At 44.4% G+C, this 15,715-nt stretch overlaps 1 protein-coding gene across 9 annotated transcripts in view; it reads left to right on the plus strand.

Moving 5' to 3' along the window:
- Positions 1 to 15,270, plus strand: part of ARHGEF4 (Rho guanine nucleotide exchange factor 4) — a 1,288,638-nt gene extending 1,273,368 nt beyond the window's left edge. For 7 of the 9 annotated variants that reach the window (XM_069213712.1, XM_069213711.1, XM_069213710.1 and 4 more), the window contains one exon: positions 5,963 to 7,079. In XM_069213712.1, the coding sequence (XP_069069813.1) occupies positions 5,963 to 6,120 (158 nt within the window). In that variant the 3' untranslated portion in view covers positions 6,121 to 7,079. Of the gene's footprint in view, positions 1 to 5,962; positions 7,080 to 15,035 lie in introns of those variants that run through there. The other 2 variants (XM_069213714.1, XM_069213718.1) reach the window with 1 other exon arrangement.
- Positions 15,271 to 15,715: the final 445 nt, after the last annotated feature.

The raw sequence follows: 15,715 nt of genomic DNA on the forward strand, positions 1-15,715 counted from the left end.
AGCAGGGTAGAAGCAGAACTACACATAAATGGTGAAGCAAGTCATTGTAGACATGCAAAGTCTTGCAAAGGAACATGCAAATGGGGTTTTATTTTAAAGGGTGATGCAGTGTCAGATTATTTAACAAGGTTGTGTATCTCGAGTCTCAGGCTGGCCATGGTGTTTGTCAGAGTTAATGTTGAAAAAAGCGCTGTAATAAGACCAGGGCTGTGGCACCAATAACTAGGTAGTCTACACAGAATATTTATCAAGTGGCAACCATATGCCAGGTAGGAATAGAAATAATGCCATAGAAGAGCTTAAAGGCCTAGAAATACCTGTTTTAAAAATAGTTGCACCATACCATTGGAAGAATGCTGACAGAAGAAGGCCTGCAGCTACTAAATGAAAAAGGATTTTTTAACACAGCTGTAGATTCGCTCCCCACTCGTTGTCAGAGGAATTTAATTAATTAGGAAATCGTGAAGGAAAACATGTCACAGGCAAAGTAGAGAGGAACTGGAGGCATGTGCTTGCAATTTCGGGCTTGACTTCAGCATTCATGCATTGCCATTTCTTACAGCAGGATAGCCCTATTCAATCAATATTAGATACTAATAATGGATCAAACGGGCCATACCAATCTCTTTTATTATTCCCACTACTACCACTACTACTACTGTACTGTACATAGGCTGGGGCATCATGACTCAACCAAAGGGCAGCCTCAAACTGTGAGTCATAGACAGGGTCAGACTGGCCTATAGAGTAATGAAGTAGTTCCCGTAGGAATGATCTGACAGATCAGTGTATTGGCTGGTTTTTGACAGATTGTGGGACACTTTTTCAGTCTGGTGGGATGGGTTTTGTTAGAAAGTGGGGGCCTCATGTACAATATTTTGGCCCAGGCAGTGCCACAAGGCTTCTTGCTGCGCTGCCCTGCGCCAAAAGAAAAGGGCAGGAATGAACCATATCTATAGGATCTTCCTCAGCGATGGTACACAATTGGCTCCCATGTGCCAATGCAGGCAGGCACCCTTGTACCATGGAGCAAGGTTGTCTGCGCTGTAGGTATGATTGCTTTTGTGCAGGAATGGTCACCTTCCTGCACAAAAACAATAAATGGAGGTGATTTCCTCTTAATCTGTGTGCTGCAGAATGCAGCATAGATAGAGAAAAAAATTAAGAGAAATAATGTTATTTCTCCCTGTTGCACCTCCCTTACACCTCCTCTGGGGAGGCATAGGCTTTTGACGCATTCCCAAGTTTACAGCATGTTGGAAATTTGTGAGTGTGTCAAACGCCTTGGGTTTTATGTGGGAACACCCACTGTAATGTCCATGGCACGCTTCCCTATTGCAGTGTGAGGCAATGCAGCAACTTGCGCTGCATTGCCTCACTCCATATCTTCAAGGCCAGGTTGGCTTTGCGTGGCCTTGTAGATATGGCTCTGCAGTGTGCGCCACAGGAGCGTCAAAAAAGTGACTCTCCGGTGGCATATGGGAGCTTGTAAATAAGCCCCAAGGTCTTTCGTTGGCAGAAGTATGCACTCTGTCCAAGTAGGAACCACAGTCCTAGTCAGGGTAAGTCAGATACACACAATTAAATTAACCTGTGCTCACCCTCTGGTAGCTTGGCACAGAGCAGTGAGGCTTAACTTAAGAGACAATGTTTAAAGTATTTGTGCAATACTTAATACAATAACACAGTAAAAGGACGGCAAAAAGACACCAAACAGGTTTAGAAAAATAGGGAATACTTTTATAAATAAGACAATACCATAACAACAAAAATCAAATTAGTAGATCCTAAGATATGTCCTAATCCTAAAATTTAGGTATAAATATTGCATAAAAGAGCAAAGCACCAACTCTGGTTATCTGGTGGTGCTGGACCGGGACAAAGTCAAGGGTTCAGGCCGACTGCAATAGAGTCTGGGCCAGATACAGGGAACCACTTAGGCCCACTGAATATAGTACCTTAGATCCTGGTGTGCAGTCTGCACGGCCTTGCTTTGCGATGCTTCATAGTGGTTCAGATGATGACCACAGAGGAAAGAGCACCTTGGGTCCACTTCCAAGGATCTAGAACTGTGGTGGTACCACTTGGTACAGCAGATTCATGGATGGCAAAGTCCAGGAGCAGGTTGATTGGGAGTATTTTGTGTTCCTAAGACTTCATAAAACAGGAGGTCAGTCAGCTGGCCCTTGGAGTCACTCTGGTTCCTGGGTTGTGGAGCTGCATTTCCAGTCCTTCTCACTCCCAGGCAAGAGGGTAGTAGGCACAGGTCAGCAAAGCTGGAGTCGTGCAAAGTAGCAGTCCAGCAGAGTGTCAGTCCTTTCAACAGCACAGCAATCCTTCTTCCTGGCAAAGTATCCACAGGTACAGAAGTGTACTGGAGTGGTGGTGTCTGAGGTCCAATATATATAGGTTGATGCCCTGTTTCTGGAAAGTGGGAAAAACTTCTAGAGGCTTGCCTTTGAAGTGCACAGATGCCCTGCCTCCACTGTCCTGGGTCCTGGCTGGCTAGAGTGGCAATGCATGGTTGTTAGGCCCTATTGTAAGTAGACGGGACAAGCCTATTCAGTTGTAAGTGAGGCAGTGATAAGCTCTGCCCCCCCCCCTTAAGGCCCACCAAGTCACACCTAATCTCCCATTGTATGTGGCTGTCTAGAGGGAATGCAAAAGGCCCAGCTGTCACCCACTCAGATGTTTATTGGAAACAGGCAGCAGGCACACAGTGCTAAGGGCAGAATAATTCATTTTTAAAATTGCAATGCTAAATCCTCTTCAATGGTAACATTGAATTTATAATTACAATTCCATGTGTACTAAACACGACTGCTCATGTGAAACTGCACATACAGGCGCTGCAGTGGCAGACCTGTGGCATGTTTAAAGGGCTACTTTAGTGGGTTTTGCTATCAGTGCTGCAGGCCCACTAGTAGCATCTAATATACAGACTTTGGGCACATGTATTGCACTTTACTGGGGATTTATAAGTAAATTAAGGCCCATATTTATACTTTTTGACGCAAAACTGCGCCAACGCAGTTTTGCGCCAAAAAAATTAGCGCCGGCTAACGCCATTCTGAAGCGCCATGCGGGCGCCGTATTTATTGAATGACGTTAGCCGCCGGCACTGTCTGGTGTGCGTTAAAAAAAACGACGTACACCAGGCAGCGCCGGCGTAGGGGGAAAATGGCGTATGGGTGTCCAGAAATGGTGCAAGTCAGGCTGAGGCAAAAAATTCGCCACAACCCGATTTGCGCCATTTTTTTACGACGCCCATCCCCCATAGAAATGACTCCTGTCTTAGCAAAGACAGGAGTCATGCCCCCTTGCCCAATGGCCATACCCAGGGGACCTCTGTCCCCTGGGCATGGTCATTGGGCATAGTGGCATGTAGGGGGGCACAAATCAGGCCCCCCTATGCCACACAAAAAAAAAAAAAAAAATACTTACCCGGACTTACCTTAATGTCCCTGGGGTGGGTCCCTCCATCCTTGGGTGTCCTCCTGGGGTGGGCAAGGGTGGCAGAGGGTGTCCCTGGGGGCTTGGGAGGGCACCTCTGGGCTCATTCTGAGCCCACAGGTCCCTTAACGCCTGCCCTGACCCAGGCGCTAAAATCCGGCGCAAATGCGGGTTTTTAGACCCGCCCACTCCCAGGCGTCATTTTTGCCCGGGAGTATAAATACGACGCATATGCATCGCAGTCATTTTTTAAGACGGGAACGCCTACCTTGCATATCATTAACGCAAGGAAGGTGTTCACGCAAAAAAATGACACTAACTCCATGAACTTTGGCGCTAGACGCGTCTAACGCCAAAGTATAAATATGGAGTTAGTTTTGCGTCGAAATTGCGTAAAAAAAAAGACGCAATTTCGGCGCAAACGGAGTATAAATATGCCCCTAAGGCCCATATTTATACTTTTTGACGCAAAACTGCGCCAACGCAGTTTTGCGCCAAAAAAATTAGCGCCGGCTAACGCCATTCAGAAGCGCCATGCGGGCGCCGTATTTATTGAATGACGTTAGCCGGCGTTAGCCGCCGGCGCTGTCTGGTGTGCGTTAAAAAAAACGACGTACACCAGGCAGCGCCGGCGTAGGGGGAAAATGGCGTATGGGCGTCCAGAAATGGTGCAAGTCAGGCTGAGGCAAAAAATTCGCCACAACCCGATTTGCGCCATTTTTTTACGACGCCCATCCCCCATAGAAATGACTCCTGTCTTAGCAAAGACAGGAGTCATGCCCCCTTGCCAATGGCCATGCCCAGGGGACCTCTGTCCCCTGGGCATGGTCATTGGGCATAGTGGCATGTAGGGGGGCACAAATCAGGCCCCCCTATGCCACAAAAAAAAAAAAAAAAAAATACTTACCTGGACTTACCTTAATGTCCCTGGGGTGGGTCCCTCCATCCTTGGGTGTCCTCCTGGGGTGGGCAAGGGTGGCAGGGGGTGTCCCTGGGGGCTTGGGAGGGCACCTCTGGGCTCATTCTGAGCCCACAGGTCCCTTAACGCCAGCCCTGACCCAGGCGCTAAAATCCGGCGCAAATGCAGGTTTTTTAGACCCGCCCACTCCCGGGCGTCATTTTTGCCCGGGAGTATAAATACGACGCATATGCATCGCAGTCATTTTTTAAGACGGGAACGCCTACCTTGCATATCATTAACGCAAGGAAGGTGTTCACGCAAAAAAATGACGCTAACTCCATGAACTTTGGCGCTAGACGCGTCTAACGCCAAAGTATAAATATGGAGTTAGTTTTGCGTCTAAATTGCGTAAAAAAAAACAACGCAATTTCGGCGCAAACGGAGTATAAATATGCCCCTAAATATGCCAATTGTGACTAAGCCAATGTTAACATGTTTTAGTGAAAAAACATGTGTACTTTAGCACTAGTCAGCAGTGCCCAGAGTACTAAAGCCAACAAAAACGAATTCAGCAAAAAGGGAGTAGGAAGACAAAATGTTTGGCGGTGACCCTGCAAAAAGGGTAATTTCTAACATGCTTTACTGTTTATTTCTATGATATTACCACAAGCATTGCCTTCAGTAAGCACTAATGAATACAATTTCCTATCAGTTGCAAAAAAAGCTATACAACTGGTCTTTACAAGTTTAAAACTGCCATGATTTGCAAATGTGGCCCCCATCTTCTTAGCTATCTCATTTAGTAATGAGGGAGCACTTCTTATTTGGTGCCCAGGCCTATATTCTGTCCAAGTCCAACCCTCGCCACATATGGTGTTTCATATCATGTACGATCCCAAATCACTTTCCTTGTCATTTGGGCAAAATTGATAATCTGTCCCAGAACCAAGAAGGTGGGGCTTAGGTCAAGGTTGCTAGGTGGAGTAGGACAGAAATCACAGGAGAAAAATGCCTACCACGAGGAAATGGTAAATCAGTGCAGATGTCACTGACGTGCACTATTGGAAGAAAATGCTGGTTGTACTAGTTTCTGGAACTAATGCTGGTCACTCCGAGATTCCTATAACACCCCTCCCCGCTGTTGTCATGGTAATGTAAAAAATCTGAGGTTATTAGTTGTCAGCTCTGGAGACATTGTAAATGTGTGACATCACTGAATGATTGTTGGGGGTTCAGTGGTCTTGTAATACAAGTTCAAGATTTCAGAAGATGTCTGCAAGTTCAGAGGGCATATGATGCATTTTTTGTGGGTTTATTAATTATGCTAATCAAGTCTCAAGCATATAATTTGCATAATTGGAGCTTTCTAGACAACCTGAAAGGAGAAGCAAAATGGAGTCTATATAGAGAAAAAATCTTAAATTCCCCTGGAGCTTCCAAATGTGCGTCGTAGGCATCTATCTTATTACTTGGTTGCACCTGTGACTTGGAGTGAATGTGGATGCCCTGGGGGCCGTGAGGGGTTAAGATGCTAAATCAAGAAAAACGAGTGTATCAGAAAAAAAGAAAATGAAAAATGAGATTATAATTTTGTTATTACTTTGACAGCTGTCAACAGGCCATACTACGACTTCCTGATGCGCCAGAAGCACCCTACTCTTCCTGCCAACCTTCCCCAGCAACAGGTGATCATGCTAGCCGAACCCAAGCGCAAGCCCTCTAACTTCTGGCAGAACATCAGCCGGCTGACCCCCTTCCGGAAGTGAGCACACTGCACATGGACCCTGTACAGAGAGAATGCACTTTATTCAGGCTACGAGCAAGACTTCCACCGGATTGTCCAGACGGCTTTCTGCCGGGGAAAGACTACTGGGTATATAGAGCGTCCTATTTATGTTTACTGGCCAGCCAGTTTGGGGAGTTTGGAACGCATCACCGTGAGCCATTCCTGGAAAACTACAGAGACTGAAATCACTGCAGACCATTTCAAGGATTTGCTTGTCCCTCGCACAGTTAACATGATTAGTGAACAATGTTGCCTTTCATATTTGCTTCTCCCGGTCACGTTATGGAGCACCATTTGTCTCTCCTTTAAGGGTAGGCATGTAGGTGCACGACTAGGACAGAAGGCATGCTGTAAGCATGCGCAAAACTCTGAGACGTACTCATTTAATGCACTTTTAGAAAACCAGCTGTGTTGTCCAATGAGGACATGATACGGTAACCTTCAGGCTCATTTTACCTTGTCTCAGTACTCCGCCCTTTCTTCCCACTACTGGCATTCACAAACACGGCCTGCATGTGTACCACCTCGCCTGTTCGCTACCCATGAAGCAAATGTGATGGTGCCAATCGAACAGACAGCATGAGAAAACGACAGAATCTGACCATGTTGCTGGGGCTCGCCCAAGATAGCATGTCATGCATGCCTGATCATGCCTGATCGCTCTTCTTGTCCCCACTAGAAGTTACTGGGGAAGGAGCGGTGTGATCTCAACACCTTCTTTCACTGCTTCCCGCTGAGTTTTCATTTGGTGGGGCATGTTGAGAGGGAAGGGAAAGAGTAATGTTTAACGTAGAAAAAATGTGCCTAACTCAATATTGTGTACAATACTCCACTGTAGCCCATTTCAGCAGCCATCCTGAGAGCACTGATTCGTCATTTGTAATGTCTTTATTTATGCCCAAATAACAGAAACTGAATAAAAAAAAAAAAATACGGTAATCACTCTGTTCAAGTGTTAATTATTGGTTTTGGTATGGAAATGTATTTTAATGAATTAATTTATTTTATGGTGAACGCTTTCTTAGTTAAAACATGACGCCTTTGCCTAAATCTGTCAAGAAATATAGGCCCAAATTTAAGAGGGCCTAGCGTCTACGTGTGCTACATTAGCTTCATTTCTTATGATGCTAATGTGGCTCAACAAGGCCAGATTCGCTGCACCAGATCTAGAAAGTGGCACAGTGCATGCATTGCGCCACTTTGTAACCCTTTGTGCCACTTTATGCCTGCCTGCATAATGCATGCAAGGGAGACCACAAAAATGGGGCAGTGGAATCTGAGATTCTACTGCGCCCTTTTGTAGCGGCTATTTTTAATGCCTGCATAGAGCAGGTGTTAAAATGGGGCACACCATTATTCTTAATAGGCCCCTATGTACCTTTCAGGATTAGCGCCAACATTTTTGGCGCTAATCCTACAATATACTACAATAGCATAACATTTTTTGACTCTATTGTCCCTAACCTGAGCCAGAATGTGTCGATGTTAAATACGGCAGACACATGGTGGCGTTAGGGGGGTGCTAAGGGGCTCAAGAAAAGTGGCACTGCACAGAATACAGAGCCACTTTTCTTAAATTTGGGCCATGATCTAGAGCAGTGTCAAATAGCACTCATGTACAAGAAGCCCCATGAGTGTTCCCAGTAGTAATCTGGGTCAGCCTGAATCTTACTCAGGCTGTTAGAGGGAAGGTTTGCACTTGATGACGCTCTGTGGATGATGGAGTTTAAGAGATTCTACAGCATAGAAAGGAATTCTGCTGTGCGTGCCACTAACGCTGAAGGACAGAGGAAGGTTGCACCCCAGGCTGAGTCAGTCTTGACTACATATTGTGACCCTGCACAGTGCTCTGCTGTCTTCTGATTAGGTTTGCCCAATACCACATACATACATATGTAAAAAATATACATACAACACATACATACTTGTGGAGTGGTGGAAGTGTAACAAATAACCGAACACACAAGACTAGAGCAGCAACCTGGAGCAGAACTAACCTTTGCTGCTCCCACAGTGCAGCTCTTGGATTGCTCTCTGCCTGAACAAATGCCAAGGTTCTTCATTTGAGCTAGTTTGATGAGGGAGCAGAACTGTATGGTACAATGGTAGTGGAAATAAAGAAGGATGGGGAAACCCAACTGCTAGAACGTTTCCATAGGCATTACGTGACCAAGAAAGGTAGGTGTTACAGATTCTTAAAATAAATTTCTCTTCAGCAGATCTCCCCATAGGGAGCAAGGGCTCTCAAACTATTGCCAAAAGTAATGTTATTTGATGTTGTCCTTGCTGAATAATACACCACTCCAAGTATTACATTTAGTATAGATAAAAAGAAGAAAACGGGTCCAGTTATGCAGCACTACAGATTTAATGGACGCATCTGACAATCTAAAAATAAAGATTAGGCTTGATCGAGCATGGATATTTGATCCTCAGTCCTTAGTTAAATTATCAAATATATCACTACATTGGTTAAATGGACCTTTGACAGTCGACTTGAAGCATTGCATGGCAGCTAAGATTGGAATTGCATTGCCATTTCTGTGAAGCCAAGTTGGCTCCACAATGAAGACCCAGAATCAATTAATTCAGCTATAAGTGTTTATTTTAGAACATTATTCCAACCAGTATATGTGCAAAGCAGGAATACATTTTAAGAGAAAAACAATACAGTCGGAGACCAAAATGTGCCAGCAAGTTATCATAATAAAATGAGATACAAAATAGTAACAGCCTCAACGTAAAGGAAAAAGGCTGACGTGTTTGTGAGCAACATAAAGGCAATTTATCTTTATAATCTAAGCATATGCTAAGACAAAATCTAATGGAGATTTCTGTGGGGAATTTCTACAGAGGGGCATAGAAGGTGTCAGCATATGGTTGAACTTCAATAGAAATTCTGAGAAATTGGAAGAGTGCTCAGCATGAAGCTTCACACTCAGAGAAGCCCATCAGAGTTCTGTTCCCTCTCGAAGTTGGATGGAGCCTGCCGCACTAACTGCGAAATACCACTTAAATGAACAGCTAACAGTTGCCAGAACATCCGTATCTCATTCCCACCACTGAGAGTCAATCCCTGTGCTACATTTGAAGGGAGTCAACATACTCCCTAAGTTCCCATCTCCATGCAATCAGGTATGTAGATGTTAACTTCGGATGTTGCATCCTCCTGGTACACCATGGACGGAAGGCCTTCTCTCACCGTCAATTCTTCAAAATCTTTCCAATTTTTCTCTCTCAGGCCTCACTATCAGCAGTTTAATGCACAACAATAAGCCTTTTTCTAGCTAATGAGAAACTCAATACAGCACCCGCAGAGGAGAGAAAACGGTATACTGGAAGCATTAAAACAAACATTTTCAGCTAAGGCCTAATGCCAAGCTGAGTTAACTCAAGAATTAAATTGAATATGCGTTACCGTATTATAAATCAACAAAAAGCAAACAATCAATATTGAACATGAACATACAATGAACATGAGTACAGAAATCCATTAATCAGCCTAAAACACATATACATGAATTCTATGTCAGGACCGGAGACGAGGATTATGCCTTGCTTTCTCCACTTTATTTAATGAGCAGCCAAGTAATTAACACAAACTACAAGTCCCATGAACAGTTGGGAAAAATGAGTACAGTGATAACCAGTAAACAGTAAGAATTTTGTCCAATTAAAAGAAGGCAGTCCATAACGTAGTCCCTTGTTTGTGTTGAGTCTTCCTCTTTCTTCGCTGCTCGCAGCCGAGATAAGTCGTTTTTTTCCTGCTCTCTGTATTTCTTACATTTTGTTGTATTTTGTATGTTATGTAATTATTCTTAATACTAATATTGTATTGTTTAGTATTCGGTACCTCGCGGGAGCGTTTTTCGCCCCTTCGCGAGCGTCTTTGGTTATGGTGCACATTCCTTCCCGGCAACCGTCAGAGGGCGCTTGCCGGGAAGGTTACCGTGGCAACGAACAGAGAGACGCGCTCAACCAGACGCGCGTATTTCTCTCCTCAGAGCGCAGTGAGGTGTTTTCCCTCAACGCGCTCGTTCGTTTTTTTTCAGCCCAATTATATATTCTTCTGCCTGGAGAGCGACGCCCTGCTGGGTCAGTAATTACAAACAAAACAAACGGAAAAAGAAAGGCTTTGACGCTCCTTTTACAGGGGTCAGTATTTCATTATATATATATTTTTCTTCATGCTTAACCCTTTGGGTTATTCTTATTAAACAGCCTTTTTGGGACATTCTCCCAGGCAAGCAACGAAGGTTGCTATCAACCCCTTTTTAATCATTTTTTTGGTGCACTGGGGTGTAGTTGTCCCGGGCTTTAGCCTTTTGAACTTGAGTGCTCAGACACTCTTCCTTTATCAACTGACGCCCAGTTGTATACAGATATTGGTATATATATAAATATATACTAATTAAAAAAAAATTAAAAAAAAGAAGAAGGAAAGAACTTCTGAAACTATTTTATTGTTTAATATTATTATTCTTTATTGTTCCCATATATTTTTTCTAAAATGGATATGGATCCTAAAGAGGAAGAGGAATTCTTTGATGCTGTGGACGCGTCCATTTATAGGGCCGTCTCGGAAGCAATTGGTCCCCTTGAGGGCAGACTATCGCAACAGATAGCGCGCGAATGCGCAAAATTCTCATCCCCTCCTGTTATTCCTTCAGCCCCTCCTCCATCTAATGATACCTTTGCAGATGTGCCTCCAGCTAAGCGTCCTCGTGAATCAGGGTTTGATGTGGACCTCTTCGATAGAGTTAGAAATTCTCTCAGTACTCTCTCGGATTCTTCTTTTCCTCTAGTCTCCTCAAGACCTAGGTCACCAACTCTCCCTCACAGTGATTCGTCGGGGATCAAGAACCGGACACCAGTCCATCCAGATCTTGGCTTCCTTCTGGATCGCAATCTGCTCCTCAAATCTCAGACATGTTGGATCCCGATGATATTACCCATCCTAGATCGTCTGAATGGGCGCCATCTGACAAGGTGGCAGCTTATGTTGCGTCACGTATAAGAAAGCCGCTGGAAAAGGATTCTCGAAATTGCCTTCGAGCAGAGTGTCCACGACCATCTTTGGCGGACAAGGTAGCCATCACTCCAGATTTAGATCCCAAAATGTCTACTTTTCTGCAGAAATTTATAAAAGACCCCAAGAAAGGAATTGATAGATCCTGGAGAGCATGTCAAGACAAACTTCTGGATGTCTTGGGACCCTTGACAAAGATTTTAGACATGGCAGAAGATGCTAAGTCCTCTGATGCTATAATTTCTCCTGAGATTCTCTCAGGTTGGGCGCAACGCGCTATTATTTTTTTGGGAAATGCTAACTGCGCTCTTTCCACCGAACGCAGACGTTCTTTATTAATTAAAGTGGATCCCAAACTAGGGGATCTGGCTGATTCTGAAGCAGGTCCGATAGTGCAAGGAGGTTTGTTTGGTGAACCTTTCATAAAGGAGTTAGGAAAGTTTGTTAATACTTTCACGTCCCTGGACAAGGCACATTCTTCAATGAAAAAGGTTTTTCCCACTCGGATTTTCCATGGGGCCGGTCGAGGAAGGGGCCGCTCGTCTGGCCGCCCACAATCAACCAACTCTTTCAGGGGGCAAGGCTCCAGGCAGAATCAGTTCCAAGATCACAATCGATTTGCCAACTTCTACCCGACAAGAGCCAGGCGTTTCAGACATCATGGTGGCAGAGGAGCTTCAGCAACAACCTCTTACGGTAAGTGTTCTCCCTTCTTCCCTTCTAAAAGTAGGGGGTCGTTTGGCGAATTTTATCCACAAATGGAATCAAATTACACAAGATGCATGGGTCCTACAAACAATTCAAGGTTTCCATATAGAATTTGTAGGAACTCCCACACAAGTTTCACTTCCAAAACCCCTGGTGTTCTCTTCGCAGGACTCCCTTTTAGTAGACACCGTAATTTCAGATTTACTACGAAAACAAGCCATTTGCCCAACAACCCTACATCCGAGGGGTTTCATAAGCAACATCTTTTTAGTGGACAAGACGGATGGCGGTCGCCGACCAGTCATCAATCTAAAAGAGTTCAACGAGTGGCTGGTATATCGCCACTTCAAAATGGAAGGAATCCACCTTCTTCGAGACGTTTTACGCCCCCTAGATTGGATGGCTCGTCTCGATTTAAAAGACGCCTACCTTACTATTCCGGTCTACTCACCCCACAGACGTTTTCTTCAGTTTTTCTGGGGAGATCAAACCTTCAAGTTCACTACCCTTCCATTCGGTCTTTCCTCAGCCCCGTGGTGTTTCACCAAAGTCCTCAAACCGGTGGTGGAACACCTCAGGGCTCATGGAATTCGGTTAATTGTTTACCTCGACGATATTTTACTTCTCGCCCAGTGTCCCAAACAACTTACAACGCATTTACAGACAACCGTCAACTTACTGCAAAACCTAGGGTTCATCATAAACAAGACCAAGTCTCTTCTAATCCCTTCTCAAAAACTGTTTTTTCTAGGTTTCACTATCGATTCGGTATCCGCACTTTAAGTCTTCCCTCCTGCAAGATGACAAAAATACGTCACGAACTTCGCCGTACCTTGGTCAAACACAAAGTCTCTCTACGCCAGATTGCCCGTCTCATAGGACTCCTCTCCTCTTCTATTCAGGCAATTTTCCCGGGTCCACTGCATTACCGCGCTCTTCAACGGCTCAAGGCAGCTCACCTGCGCAAACGCCTTTCGTATTCCCAAAAAGTGATTCTGTCGCAAGAAGCGGTAGAAGAAATTCGCTGGTGGCTTTCACATATGGAAGCCTGGAACGGCAGAGCTATTTTCAGCTCGGCTCCAGATTTGGTTATAGAGTCGGACGCCAGCAGAGTAGGCTGGGGTGCTCGATGTGGCAATTTTTCTACCGGAGGGACGTGGTCACTACAGGAACAGAACTTACATATAAACTATCTCGAATTGCTAGCCGGTTCATTTGCAGTGAAATGTTGGACCAAGGATTCTATCAAGTCGAACGTCCTCTTGAAGATGGACAATATTTCGGCGGTCCAGTATATCAATCATCTAGGTGGTTCTCGTTCCGAAACGCTTTCCAATCTAGCGTCCAGTTTTCGGCAGTATTGCCTCGACCATCAGGTTTCTGTGACAGCACAGTATCTTCCGGGAAGCCAGAATCAGATTGCGGACTTTCATTCTCGACATCTCAAGGATTCCAGTCTATGGAAACTCCATCCAGAAGTTTTTTCCTCTCTGTCCCATCTTTGGGGACCGTTCTCGATCGACCTCTTTGCTTCGAGGTTGGATCATCAAATTCCCAGATTTTTCAGCTGGAGGCCAGATCCTTCAGCGACAGCTACGGATGCATTTCTACAAGATTGGAGTCAGGAGAAAGCTTATGCTTTCCCTCCCTTTGCGATGATTACTCGAACATCCGCACAGGTACGTCGTCAATCGGCATCCATTGCGCTCATAACTCCAATCTGGAGGTCTCAAGTGTAGTTTACGGTTCTTCTGGAACTTTCCTGGGATTTTCCAATCCGACTCCCCCTGTTTCCCTCGCTTCTTCTCAGTCCGAATGGTGCCCCTCATCAAATGGTCCTCGAAGGTTCTCTAACCTTGATGGCGTGGCGGATTTCCGGGGACGCTGGTCGGTGTCGGGACTTTCGCAACAGGCTGAGGAATTATTATCCAAAGCATGGGCTCCCAGCACTTGTAAACGCTACAGATCTGCGTGGGGAAGATGGTCCCGTTGGTGTTTGCGAAGGGATTTTAATCCTGTGGAGACAAATATAGTTCATATCCTGAACTTCCTTGCTGACCTTGTTTCCAAAGGTCTAGCTTATCTTTCTATTAATACTTATCGATCCGCAATTTCAGCTGGACACGTACTAGTTGATGGTCTCCCTGTCAGTGAACATAAACTGGTGTGTCGTCTTCTTCGGGGTATAAGACTTTCTTTGCCTCCGGAGCCCCGTTATTCTTTCCTCTGGGACGTTAATCAAGTTCTGAATCTCTTCCTATCTTGGCAACATAATCACTATCTTTCCAGAAAGGAGCTGTCGGCTAAGCTAGCCATGTTACTTGGTCTCGTTTCTTGCAGAAGGGTCTCCGATGTTCGTGCTCTCGACGTTTCTCATAGATCCTTTTCTCCTTCAGGGGTTTCGTTTACAATAGGAAGACGCACAAAAACTAATACCAGAGTTATATCCTATCCGGCTTTTCCTGACGTCCCAAAACTATGTGTGGTTCAATGCCTTAAAGCATACGAGGACATGTCCTCCGAACTCCGTCCTCCTGGTGAAGATCAGCTCCTTATCTCATTACGTAAACCTCATAGAGCTGTTTCTTCTCCTACTATTGCTCGCTGGGTTCGTTGGGTCATGCATGAAGCGGGCATTGATCTTTCCCTTTTCGGTGCACATTCTGCTCGTGGGGCTATGGCCTCTAAAGCATTCCACTTAGGTGCTCGTCTGGAAGACATCATTAATGCAGCAGACTGGTCATCAGATTCTACCTTTAAAAGGTTTTACTTCAAACCAGTTCTGAACATAGCACAATTGGTTGTCAACGAGCTTTAAACTAGCATAATCCTCGCCTCCGGTCCTGACATAGAATGAAAAATTTCCTAGCTATCGTAACGGAAAGTTTCAATTCTATTAAGGACTCGGAGGCGAGGATTATCCCACCCTGATCACCTTTATAATACTACAAAGATTAGGTGAACCCACCCCGTATTTAGTAAGTACATCCTATCTTATATATTTCATGTTTTTTCTCATTCTCATATTGCATTTAAAAAAAAATAAATAAAAAAAAAAAAAATAATAATAATAAAAATGTATTGTTTTAACTTAAACAACAATGTGATTAGTTTTTCTGAATGAGAGTTTTTTCCTTACTCTGTTTTATTTTTCATAGGATCTGATTCCACAAAACAAGAGGCTTCGTAATCGTTCTTGACTGCCTCGCGCTTCGAAAGAGGAAGACTCAACACAAACAAGGGACTACGTTATGGACTGCCTTCTTTTAATTGGACAAAATTCTTACTGTTTATTGGTTATCACTGTACTCATTTTTCCCAACTGTTCATGGGACTTGTAGTTTGTGTTAATTACTTGGCTACTCATTAAATAAAGTGGAGAAAGCAAGGCATAATCCTCGCCTCCGAGTCCTTAATAGAATTGAAACTTTCCGTTACGATGGCTAGGAAATTTTTCATTCTTAGGGATTGTACTAGTTGCAATCTATTAATTAATGTAAAAGTACCACACATGTTAATAAAGTTAAACCATATGTTGACTATAAATGTATGTAAGCACAGACCAGTTGTCTCCAACCTGTCGATAGTGAGCTACCAGTAGCTCCCGGACACCTTCAGAGTAGCTTGCAGGCTTGAGTTTATTTTTAGATAAGCACAGGGTCACATTTTTCAATAAAGTTAAGGGAAGGCTGTGTTTACGTATCATAAGGCTGCAGATAGCAGAGCCTGATAATAAACATTGCGCATTCAGATTTATGGGCAAGGCTGGGGCACAGAGGTGAAGAACTGAAGCACTGAGGAATTTAACTCTTAAATAACAGTCCTTGCAGACTCGGTA

Source organism: Pleurodeles waltl, chromosome 11 (assembly GCF_031143425.1).
Source record: "Pleurodeles waltl isolate 20211129_DDA chromosome 11, aPleWal1.hap1.20221129, whole genome shotgun sequence".
NCBI lineage: Eukaryota > Metazoa > Chordata > Amphibia > Caudata > Salamandridae > Pleurodeles > Pleurodeles waltl.